Here is an 11,681-nt window from a genome sequence, read left to right as displayed (position 1 = left end):
CCGCGCGCCCTTTGCGATTGCAGCTGCTAAGACCAAAACAGTCGTCTCTTCCTTCACTTTCAGCAAAACGTATCAAGCGTGCACGACTGCACGAGCTCCTTAAGTTCGCTTTGGACTAGATGGAGACGGAAGCGTGTTCCGTTTGGATTCTGGAAAGCGTGGGACCGGTTGATGTTTGGCTCTCTGCTGCCGACTTGGGAAAGAAGGGTGTTTCTGCAGCGGAAAAAGTCTTCACCGTCTTCCACGTTGGCTGCCGCATGCCTTGAGACTATTCTCGTTAAAATTTAAAGTTTATTGTGATACTACGTGGCTTATATTTCAACTTCTTGATTGTTATTTGGCTGGCCGAGCAGGCTGAGAATTTTTCTTTAGAGCACGTTTGGTTCGTAGAAAAAGAAGGGAAAAACGTATGGTCAACGAGAAATTAATGAGATGCCTCTTGTTTGGTTGGAATTTTCAAAGAAGAAAAACGGAAAAATTGTATTCCCATGAAAATATGATTTCCATATTTTAATGAAAAAAAATTTTCCATGAAAAATACTAAAAAGTTATTTTTCCATGGTCAGAAATCACTCCATTTTTATTTTTTTTCTCAAAAAAGCATTAATGATCTAATTTTTATTAAGGGTATAATCGAAATTACACATAACCTTTCCAGAAAAGTGGATGATCAATCAAATATAAGCACTCTGAAAATTTGTTACTTTTCCATGATCAACCAAATATGTCAAAAGTATTTTTCCAGGCATTGCAGATTTTTAGAAGAAAAAATGCTTTCTGCAAACCAAATGGCCCTTAGAAAATCCCTAGCTTGGCCCAAGTCAAGGTTGGCCTGACTTGGCCTCCCCTGCCAACTCGATTAAGATATTGATATGGTGCTATGTGTCACTCCGCAAGCATCCATCACCGAGGTAATCTTTATCTTCTAGGCACCGTTAAGTCCCTCCATTGCTACATGGTGCAACTTAACACGAGTCGTGGGGCTGGTGTGGTTCGCAAGATCTACAGCGGGCGGCGTCACTCTTGACAACATACTGAGAACGCTTTGTGTAATTGGTTGATCCACGTAACTTCTCCCACCTAACAAAAGTTGTTGGGCCCATGAAGCATTTGCGTAAATTCTTACATTCCCTTGTCCCACATGGAGGTGACATAAGGAGTGAAGAGGAGTTTATCCATGGTGGTCAAAAGGTTTTGTCAATAGTATCGTTATTAATTATATCATAAGAAGGCCCCTTGAAACCATTATTGATCATTATAATAATCATAATAGCAGTTATTTATTTATTTATTTAAAATAATAATAATTATTATTGTTACATGCAGCAATAAAATTTAGATAAAAGAAATAATGGAAGAGAATAATATTATTTTTCCAATCACTATTCATTTTATAAATATTGAAGTTTGAAAGAAAAACTATCAGAAGAATTAAATTCTGAAAAAGAAATAACATGTTTTAATGGTGATCATTTTTCTATGATTACATATAACCTAATAAAAGGGCACCAACGCCACTATAATGGCCATTATAAAGTTGTAGCAATCATTATGTTAAACCATAATCTAATCCTTTTGGACAGTGTCCTCGAAAATCTGACATCCAGCACTAATCAATGCACACTTTTGGTAGGTGGTATAACCATGCGATAAGGCCTTATTCCTCTTTATATTCCCAAACATCAAAAATAGGTAAAGAATAGTCTTTACATGTCTAAAAATAGGTGAGCTTACATGATACAATTCTATTCCACCATTTTGGTAGAGTGAAATTATATCATGAAAGAGGAAAAATTTCTCTCCTTTAATTATCTTATTATCCCTATCTATTTTTAAACCTAACCAAAATGTAAACGGGTGACTTTATCTTTACAATAAAATCTAACTCTTCTATGGAATCCAGTGCACTCTTCTGGAAGCCCCAATCTTCGAGTTTCTTCAAGATCAGTTTCGATAGGTCTGTGTTAGACGGAGATACAAGGGGCGGTGCAGGTTTTATTATTCGGAATCCGTTTGCTAGAGTCGTGACTATAGAAAGCAGTCAACTCTTCAACATATCGATTTCGAGTGCAGAGCTGAAGGCCGCTTGAATGGACCTTCGTCACGCCTGGTATGTTTTACGGGCCAATTTCATCATCTTGAAAAAGGACTCGATCATAATCATCAGCTAGATCCGAGGAGGTCTAAGGGGCAACGGTTGCGTCCACCCTTTGCTCTAAAATATATGGACAATAGTGAGGGATAAAAAAGCTTTTTATGCCAAACATGTCTTCCATGAAGCTAATAGGGCCGCGGATTGAATGTTTGCTTGTGTAGCCAGTCACTCGATAGAAAGTTGTCTTTGACACTACAAAATATTTTGTTTTTTGATTTTATTGGGTGCATCCGTACTCGTCTGGCATCATCCACCCGCCTAAGTGCCCAAAAAAAAAAAAAAAAAAAAAAAAAAAAAAAAAAAAAGAAGAAGAAGAAGAAGAAGAAGAAGAAGAAGAGGAGCAGTGACCTACTATGTACGATAGATCCGCATAAACTTCTATAGGGACATCTGGAAATATTGCCACCTGCGCCTCCTACGTGGGCCCCGCCAGGGACGGTGAGGCCGCCGAACCCGGACAAGGAGTACGGTTGGACGTCCCTGTCCTCCGAGTCTCACGTGTGAACTGGGAACGAATGGCTGGCTACTAAACCTACCGACTTTGTCAACACCCACCGCGACAGCCCATAATATTCTAAGAAGCAGGGGGCCCACATGAGGACCTCCCCCGACGTGTCGGGGTTGAGACGGCCGGCCGCGTGGTTTTCTACGTGGGTGTACTTGCCCGGCCTTCTCCATGGGCGGAACACGTGAGCCGAGGTGGAGACAAAACTGACGTCGTCGCACGGGTGGAGCGGCCGACTTTGGCCTTTGTACTCGCCTTCGCCCGCACGAAACTCGCCGATTCTGATTTAACTCCTCGCGCCGACCCGTGTCGGCAAAAGCGGGTTGGAGACCGAGAAGGACAAAGAGTCTGAGATTCACGAGAGTTGCCGCCCCCTGTTCCGGAGCGTTGGACGGACACGGGCGCTGTCTTTCGCGCGAATCACCGTTAGATCGTCCACTGGTCGCTTTGAGAGCTGTGCACGCGGATGAACGCTGGTGTCGATCCGCTTTGACATCTGTGCTCTGGACGATCCAACGGTGGATTGCCGCGAAGGAAGGAAGGACGGATTTTGGTGTGACTCCGGCACATTGGAACTTTGCTTTGCCCCTACTATGGAGAAAAAGTTTGCTTTGTTCCCAGCATAGAGTCCCTTCAAAAAAAAAAAAAATAAAAAAAATCTAAAACATATTATATCCATATTTTTATGACTTCTCCAGATAATCGGTTCCTCTTGTCATGGCTGGAAGCAGGAAGTCTAAACTCTAAACTTTATGATTAAAAAAAAAAGGTTTCTAAATAGACTCCAAAATCTGAATTTTTGGTGGTAAACTGTTTCTAACATTTCTTATCATATGCCATGAAATTTTTTTTGCTGCATTTTAGAATAAATACCATTATTTTCCGATGAATATTTTTTATTGGCGGCACCTTATTGTAAATACTACTACAATTTGTATTCTACGGTATAACTTGATGTGATCGAAATAGAACAACTATTATGGCTTTTAACTAATATGCCAATAAATAATATCATAATATATGAAATTTTAGAAGATTTGGTCACACCGAGGTTATCCAATATGCTATCATACACATTGTGGTGGTCATTGAACCTCTCATACTTGAAACTTTTTATGGTAAAAATATTTATAACAAGTTAGCATATCTTCTTAGCATTACTATATATAGATCACCGGTTGGATCGGACTTATATTAAAATATTAAAAATCAAAAATTATTTAAGATAAAAAATAATATAATAATATTAACATTTTTTGCATCAAAAATTATTATTACCTTTTATTACAACATAAATAAAAATAGTCATGAATTAACTATTCCTAGAGAGTTTGTAACAAAGTAATATATGATCATGATGACACACAAACGTTAATTTTTAAATATTGTCACAATAAAATTTTGAAATTATTATAAAGAATAAAATAAAGTAAGTTCATTTTTAACTTTTATGAAAAAGAAAAAGATTTTTCAATAAAATAATGATTAAAATATAAAATATTAGAATATACATCAAATTATTATTTAATGATATGAATATATGTTTATAAGTTAAATAAAGCATTCTTGTGTAAATCAAACAAGCGAACTCCTCCCTTTGTTCAAATTTTAGGATATATAGTTATTTTTTAGAATTTTTTACCAACATACATAAAATACTGAGATTGAAGCCTTAAGGCACTTACAAATGCCGCTAAAACAAAAAAAAAAAAATTATCATTTTTTTTGACAATATCGATATTAATTGCCGTCACCATCTTAAGATGGTACATAAACAAATAAAACAAAAATACCGCTAAAATATTTGCAATATTTTGTTTCCTTACAGTGGTATTTAAAAATATTGCTAGTAACCACTTTTGTCGTAATATAGTTGGCCCTTGATGTAATATTGGATATTACATTTAAGTGATATCTCTTGTACACCCTGAATTTTAGTTCGGCAAATCCCAAAATTTTTGAAAATTTTAGATATTATGCTTGCAAGAACTGCAAATTTAACATCCTCCTAGCCTTCCTCCTCGACGTCCTCTTTTCAGCTAACTTCCAGGATATTGCCGCTGGGAACTCATGCAAGTATGCGACCATGAAGAAGCATCAATAAATACACAATAATATTGTGCGCCACCAGAGACCTCCTAGCCAACTTTAACATGATCTGATGGGCAATCAAGCTTGATTTATGGTGCTACGCTGGTACGTTGGTGGGCTTCATCCGCCTTCCATACCGCTTCTACAACGCCTCGCGTGACTTTTGTTTTCTAGAAGCCCCACCCTTTGGCCACCTCAAGGTGAATTTTGACGGTAGCGTCTTGGCATGCGGAGACAGAGAAGAGACGGAGTTTGTGATTTGGGACTACAACTTCAGGTTGGTTGTGGCAGGCAGGCAACGCATTAGCGATATGACTGATCGAGGGGATCACCTATACGAGGAATTTTCTATGGACTGATCGTATCATCCTGAAGGAAGACTCTTCTACGGTGATTGAGTGGATTTGTCAAGCTGAGAAGTAGGACGATGGTCATCCATTACTCAGAAATATTCAGAGATTGGTATCCAGCTGCCTTTCTATTCAGGTTGTTCATGTGTATTGGAAGGAGAATAGGGTTGCTGACTAGATTGCCTTATTTGTTGTTCATCATTTAAGAAAAGTCTTGTGGGCAAGGTCGCTGCACCGCGTGTTGTGTGCACGACTCTGAGACGACTTGTTCTCCTCGGCGAGTAATGGGTTGGGTGGGCTCGCGTCATTTTTTCCAGACTTGAATGGTCAACTTACAATAAAAAGAAGGCATGACCAAATACCAAAGTATGATGTGGAAACACATGACAGGAAGAATCCCAGAAGCTCACCTTCGGCTCCTCATTCCTTTTTCTCTCCTTTCTATATTTATATCTATATATGGAGCCCGTGGAAGATAATAAACTGAGATCAATATAAGAGATCTAATAAGATTTGCACCATATTAGATAGATAGATAGATACACAGAGAGAGAGATGGGAAGGTCAGAGATGGATGGCAGGTGCAGGAGGCATCCAGAGCACAGGCAGTCCAAAGGGGTTTGCCCTTTCTGCCTCAGAGAGAGGCTGTCTCATATTTCAGCCCCTTCTTCTACAGCCACCACCAATGCTTCTTCCACCTCTTCATGCTTTTCTGACTCCAATCTCTCTTCATCAGTTTACTCCCCTCCTAACCAAGACACCAAGACCACATGGCTCTCCCTTCTAAAAGGAAACCCTGGCAAATCCAAACCACTGAGGAAGAGCCGATCCTTGGCCTTTGTGATGAGAGAGAACAGCGAGGAAGACAGAGGGAAGCAGAAAGAAAAGGGGAGGAAGGAGAAAGACAACAACAACAAGAGGAAGAAGAAAGGAAGGTTCTGGTTAAGGCTGATGATTGGTTCAGACGGTAGAAAGAAGGAGATGGACGGAAGCTTGTCGCACTCCAAGACCATGAAGGAGAAGTCTTCTGCCAAGTGGGTATTGTTCTAATCCTCTTTTTGCTTCAACCTGTACAGCGGAATAAGACAAAGCATCACCAAAAAGATTGATTCTTAGCATGAGAAGCTATAGTTGTCATGGATATGATGTAAAACCCTTTATCTTTTGAGTATGAGAAGGTGGGGACCTTCTATTCAGAAGGTTGAACAACTTGAATACCATGTTTAAACTCTTCTTTGTAGCCAGCACAAGTTGACAGGGTTTAATTTTTGGTGCTGTTGACAAGGTTTGGTTGAGATCAGGGATTCTTATACTTTTGCTTGCTTTAATTTGCTTGTGTGGATCATTACTTATTAAATGAGATACCTCTTAGAGGCTGTCAAAAACCCTCTATAGATGTTTCCTACCTTTTGTACAGTGGACACCCAGGGCACATTCCAACAGGTAAAGTTTTGGCTGTGGATGGTGCAACATAGAATAACACAACCAATTCTGAATCATACAACCTGTGATTCCTCAAACCACCTTGACTAATGCATCTGATTGTTATCAAACCCACCGACAGACTTATCGTAAATCCATCAATCAAATCTCAATTGTTAGGATGCACCTATCACAAACATCTAATCGTACAGCTACATCAGTACCACCAGATCATCTCATCAGGATTGATATTTAGAATTCCAGAGCAAGAAACTACAAATCTACCTCGTCACTTTTTCATCCAATTTGCAACATGGAGAAGAAGTCATTAAGATCTGGAAAACAGAAACCTCGAAAAACCAGCTTCCATGCTCTAGAAAGGATTTCTGACACCCTTTTTCTCACCACCTGGAAAGTAAGCTCACACCATATCAAAAGTAATTGGCAACATTTCAAGAAGAAAAGTTTTATTTATTCTTTTGTCAAACCAAGCAGCACTTCATTAATTCTCTGATTCCATATAAAGGAGATGAAACCAAATGAACAAAGGTATATTCACTGCTGTCTGAGTTATGTACTCAGCCCCTATAACAAATACAGCAATATGGGTATTGGTATCATCAATCTCCTATGCTAACCCAAATTCCTTGGAGGGAAAAAGTGACGAGTTGTTAGCTTTTTTGAATAGTCTGTAGTTCTGCACAACTTCCATTATGTTTTCATGAAACAAAATACCGATATGGTAAAACCAGATTTGAATTTGGCTTCCTATTATGAGCGTGCCCGGCCCATACTATATATCTGAATGCGCTTATGAAATTCACGACATGATTCATATCATCATCACCACAACCATAACCATATTCATTGTTATGGTCCCTAGTTGGATGCTGCTTCAGAGTCTGAAAAACTTTATCAAGTGACTCAAAAGGAGGAAACTCGAGTATAATGTGTAGTTTCCTGAACCTTACCCAGCAGAAGAAATTTCCTTGCCCATATGTTGGCCCTAAAATTTTGAAATCCAGTCTTCATTGATGCCCATGTCAAGGCCATCCCTGAGGAGAAGGCAGCCATGCTGCCAATTGAATGATCCTCTGAGATACCTGCATCACGCAAAGAGAATGAAGCTGGTGAAATGTCATTCTGTTTTGATATTTTGGAGGATGAGCACCTCCTGCCTTGTTGTTCCTTGTTAGTTGCATACTTGTTGGCAATGGCTTCTCTGCTGCTACCATATTTCTGTTTCTCCTCTTTCAGAGCTTTTGATGGACTTCTTTTCATCTTCACATGCCCTTACTCTGAATGCCAAATATCCGAGCTTAATGGCCAGAAATGAAATGAATGAGGTTGAAGTAATAAAACATATACAATGCATAAAGGCAAAATACAATCCTCGAATTGGGCAGAAGCCATGTGAGCTGTTCAATAGATGCAGCTTCTCTGATTTCTCAAGCAGAAAATTTTACTAGGATGGTCGCTGTAATTTTTCTTGCCCAGCAAGAAAAAAAGATCATTACTTACGAAGAAATCTGACATGGAAGTGCTACTTCTAAAGTCTGGACAAACATAAATGTAGAATTCTAGAACACATGCAAACTGTAAGATGAGCAGTAAAATTATTCCCCCCCACCCCCTCAACCAAACATTTCCTTCTCTTTTCCTATCATTACGAAAATGGATGGTGCTTCTGGCAACTAACATAATACAACTTGGAAGGTAACATACTAGTGAGACACCAGATTCAAGATCCATATCTGTATCATTGATAATTCTTGCCAATGCTACGACTTGCTCGCCAACTTTACACCCTCGTTGAAGCCAAGGCCACTCTGTAAACAGAGAGGGCCATAATCACATAAGAAACTGCATGAGAGAAAATGGAACCTGACAATCTCCCTAGTGCTCATAACACTACGGAGGTCTTCTAAGGACCAGGTCAGCGAAGGTTTTGACAATAAAACCAAGTAAAACTTAAACCTGTCGGCTGCTTAATTAACAAATTGCAATACTTGCCATTAGAGAGGTGACCAAGCATAGTGTCAATGATAATTACAATCTGTTTAATGAAGATAATCCATATGTGAAATGGTCTAAAAATAGTTAATACCAGTTTAATGAGCAAAGTTTATAAAAAAACATAAAGGTGTAGCAAGGACCAATAAGACCACCACATATGAGTGAGCTCCAAGGCTTTACATCAGCTAGAAATAAGGCCTGAACCCAGACTGAGGCTAGAATTATGCAAAGGCATGCTCTTGACAGGTTCAATCAAGAGGCTCCACAGCTAAAATTTTTGCATATGGATATGTCTGTCGATGCAAGAAGGCATAAAGAGGGACAGAATTAAAGAATCACAAAAGACGGAAAAAAATCACACTCACATTTCTGCACGATAATTGTTCCCAATGGATCAAATCCATTCATATTGTGAGAATCCGTGTAGGTGTTTGTCTGGCTCCGTATCAATTATGTGCTAAGAAAACCTTGCATATTTATACAAGGCCAAAAAATGCTAATAATATCTTCCAGCTTGCCTTTTTGGATAAGATCTTAGATTATTATAAATGATAACAAAGTGGACTCAGCTGGTGGCCCATGTCGATTTGAAAATACTGCAGTATGGGCCTATATAGGGCTCAACACAGGCTAATTGTGGTGTTCACGATTGGAGTTGATTGGATTTAGAACTTTAACATAGCAACGACATCAAGGCTTAAATAGGAGGAGTATGTGAAAATTCGAGCGGGTATATATTTAGTTCCATATTAGTTATATGCTGGAAAAATTTTAGAAACTTATACAAGGCTAAGAAAAACAAATAATACCTTTTGGCTGGCCTTTTTGTATGAGATCTGGATTGTTGTGCATATGTTCCTCCTATTTCGAACTAGAACTTTTTTCAGCTTTCAGAAAAAATAAAAAACTGTTACTTGCCAAAAGAAATTTCTTGCAGAAAACAAAGTGTAGATAACCACAATAATGGGGTAGTTTGTTAAAACTTTAACAAAAAAAAGAGATGGCATCATCAATATAACCTATTTTTTTGCAAAACAGTTTCGAAAAATAGTTGATATACCTCGTCATTATAATATGGCATTCCATATATATATATGGAACAAATAACATTATATCTATATAATTCGAATTCCTTTATTGTCTTCACCAAATGGCGATTCACAATCTAGAACCTTATACAAAAAAAAAATATAAGAAACGTATATGGTAGTTAACAATCTTCCCCCATTAGGCATGAATTGTTCAATCAAATTGGATGAAGTCTTGGGATCTTTAAAGATTGCTTTAAAGTTCATCTTGAGCCAATGCACCGAATATCTTGCCTCAAATTAGGTACCACATTTTTGTTGTCCTTTGCTGATTGGAAACAAATGCTTTTAATCTCTTAATATTTCAGGCTCGCTTCTCATGAACATCATTAAATTGAAACAAAAAGACAAGTGGGAAAAAAGAAAAGAAAAAAAGGAAAATAGTACGATGAACAGTTACCTTTGCACAAATTGTTTTGGCATTACCTTCAAGATGAATGAGGTTAAGAAAACTATAAGAAAAGGTGGTGCATAGCGTGCAACCGTTCTCGCAGAACTATAAGATCAACATGCAATAATTAGTCTAAAATCATTTCACATAGTTAAACAGGAATAGAACTTGCATAGAAACTTAGCAGCATATCATAAGCAAGCTAACTGAGCTTCTTGTTCTTGGAGTTAATGAATAAAACATCGACATCCCGATCTTCAACAAGGAAACCATATAAAGATCAAACAAAGCAAGGTTTCATAAGTAGACAGGAATATATATATATATATATATATATAGAAGCAAAATATTTAATGCCTTGAAAACAAGAAATAGGGGTACGCATTCTTCTCATAACGATTCATTTAAATCCCAAACAGGGACAGAGGTTTGCGGAACGTTTGCATTAATCCTAGTGATTATTATTGCCAGAAAAAGATGCAGTCATACAGGTTTAATCCATATTCAATCTTCAACAAGTATTTCCTTCCATACGAAATCAAAACAAGAGGAAAAAAAACGAAAAGAAATTACTTCATAAGAGCTCAATTAGATAAAAATCCAAATCATCCCTTCTCACAGGCCCAAATGAATCAACCTTACCAATAAAACAGTAAAACACTGCTAGAACTGAAAGAGGTGGGATTGATGGAAACCTTTATTCTTGATGGAGAAATTCAGCATAAGATTTATTTAGAAGGGAAGAAGGGGAAAAAAGAGCGAGGGATAAGAGTAGGAAGGGGCGAGCAGAGATCTAACGGTCCAGATGTCGGCGGGGACGAGGATGATGATGGAGAGGGAGCAGAACCAGGCGCATCTGACGCCGAAGAGGATGTCCGGCCCCGCGAAGAACCGCAGGATTGCCACCGCCATGCCCAGAACCAGCGGAAGCGATATTGGAGGAAAAAAATACCCACATCTATCTCCTTTTCTCTCTGGAATTCTTCTCAATCACTCGCGTCCTTCTCCGGTGATGGGAGAAGAGAGAGAAAGCACGGGGAAGGGTAACGGAAGGCCAGTGCCGCTTTGATGGGCCGTGGAACTTCCGCCTCTCTCTTTCCCTCTCTTCCCCTCCTACTTGTCTCTCTAATAAGTATCATGTGAACGTCGACCTTTGTGGATTTTGGCCCAATATTTTTTACTTTTAGATAATAAAAATAATTCAGCTATAGCGTCCAAACATTCAGCAACATCAGAAATATTCTATTATTCTCCTACTTTCACGAGCAAATCCCAACTCTCTAATGACTTTTAAAAAAAGGCAAGAAATAATATGACCAATAACTTGGAGAGAATTCTCATACACACACCACTAAATTACTCTATAACAATTATAATTATTAAAAGAGTATTAAATTATAATGATCATAAAATATATGTAATCAATTATCCACAACTTAAATTTTATTCCCATTGCTTAATAGAATGCATCACATACAACTGAAATAATAATTTCTCTGGCAGTAATTTATTAACACCAATTTATGATCATGGTTTGGATTCAACTGATATTTTGAATGTATTCTATAATTCGTTTAAATTATTTATGGCTTTAGATCTGCTGTAGTTATGTTTCCGAATGCATATGGATCGTAGTCGTCCCGCCCCATTGGGAGCATAGGAT

General features: G+C 38.2%; 2 protein-coding genes across 12 annotated transcripts; one reads left to right on the top strand and one right to left on the bottom strand.

The window, feature by feature from the left end:
* Positions 1-5,308: 5,308 nt before the first annotated feature.
* LOC103701781 lies at positions 5,309-6,396 on the top strand. Its single transcript, XM_008783953.4, has one exon. The coding sequence runs from the start codon at positions 5,657-5,659 to the stop codon at positions 6,149-6,151; it is 495 nt and encodes a 164-aa protein (XP_008782175.2). The 5' UTR covers positions 5,309-5,656; the 3' UTR covers positions 6,152-6,396.
* A 577-nt stretch (positions 6,397-6,973) lies between these two features.
* LOC108511099 lies at positions 6,974-11,161 on the bottom strand. Of its 11 annotated transcripts, none has more exons than XM_039130045.1 (5): positions 10,817-11,161; positions 10,028-10,123; positions 9,349-9,426; positions 7,728-7,821; positions 6,974-7,626 (listed from the first exon to the last, which is right to left on the bottom strand). In XM_039130045.1, exons 1-4 carry the CDS (start codon positions 10,928-10,930, stop codon positions 7,807-7,809), a joined length of 303 nt encoding a protein of 100 aa, XP_038985973.1. In that variant the 5' UTR covers positions 10,931-11,161; the 3' UTR covers positions 6,974-7,626; positions 7,728-7,806. The 11 variants fall into 11 exon arrangements, 4 of the variants coding, with proteins under 4 accessions (XP_038985973.1, XP_038985971.1, XP_038985972.1 ...); XM_039130043.1 differs by having other exon boundaries at positions 7,728-8,352; positions 10,817-11,160; XR_005513303.1 differs by having other exon boundaries at positions 8,249-10,273; positions 10,817-11,160.
* Positions 11,162-11,681: the final 520 nt, after the last annotated feature.

The sequence above is a fragment of the Phoenix dactylifera genome, chromosome 9, assembly GCF_009389715.1.
Source record: "Phoenix dactylifera cultivar Barhee BC4 chromosome 9, palm_55x_up_171113_PBpolish2nd_filt_p, whole genome shotgun sequence".
Taxonomy (NCBI): domain Eukaryota; kingdom Viridiplantae; phylum Streptophyta; class Magnoliopsida; order Arecales; family Arecaceae; genus Phoenix; species Phoenix dactylifera.
Note: the sequence above shows the minus strand (reverse complement) of the source record. Positions and strands in the feature narration are given on the sequence as shown.

Coding starts and splice junctions, on each gene's coding strand:
- LOC103701781 (XM_008783953.4), top strand. CDS start 5,657: ATGGGAAGGTCAGAGATGGATGGCAGGTGCAGGAGGCATCCAGAGCAC.
- LOC108511099 (XM_039130043.1), bottom strand. CDS start 10,930: ATGGCGGTGGCAATCCTGCGGTTCTTCGCGGGGCCGGACATCCTCTTC. Junction 10,124..10,816: donor TCCCCGCCGACATCTGGACC/GTTAGATCTCTG, acceptor TTGATCTTATAG/TTCTGCGAGAACGGTTGCAC. Junction 8,353..9,348: donor ACAAAAAGGCCAGCCAAAAG/GTATTATTTGTT, acceptor CTCTGTTTACAG/AGTGGCCTTGGCTTCAACGA.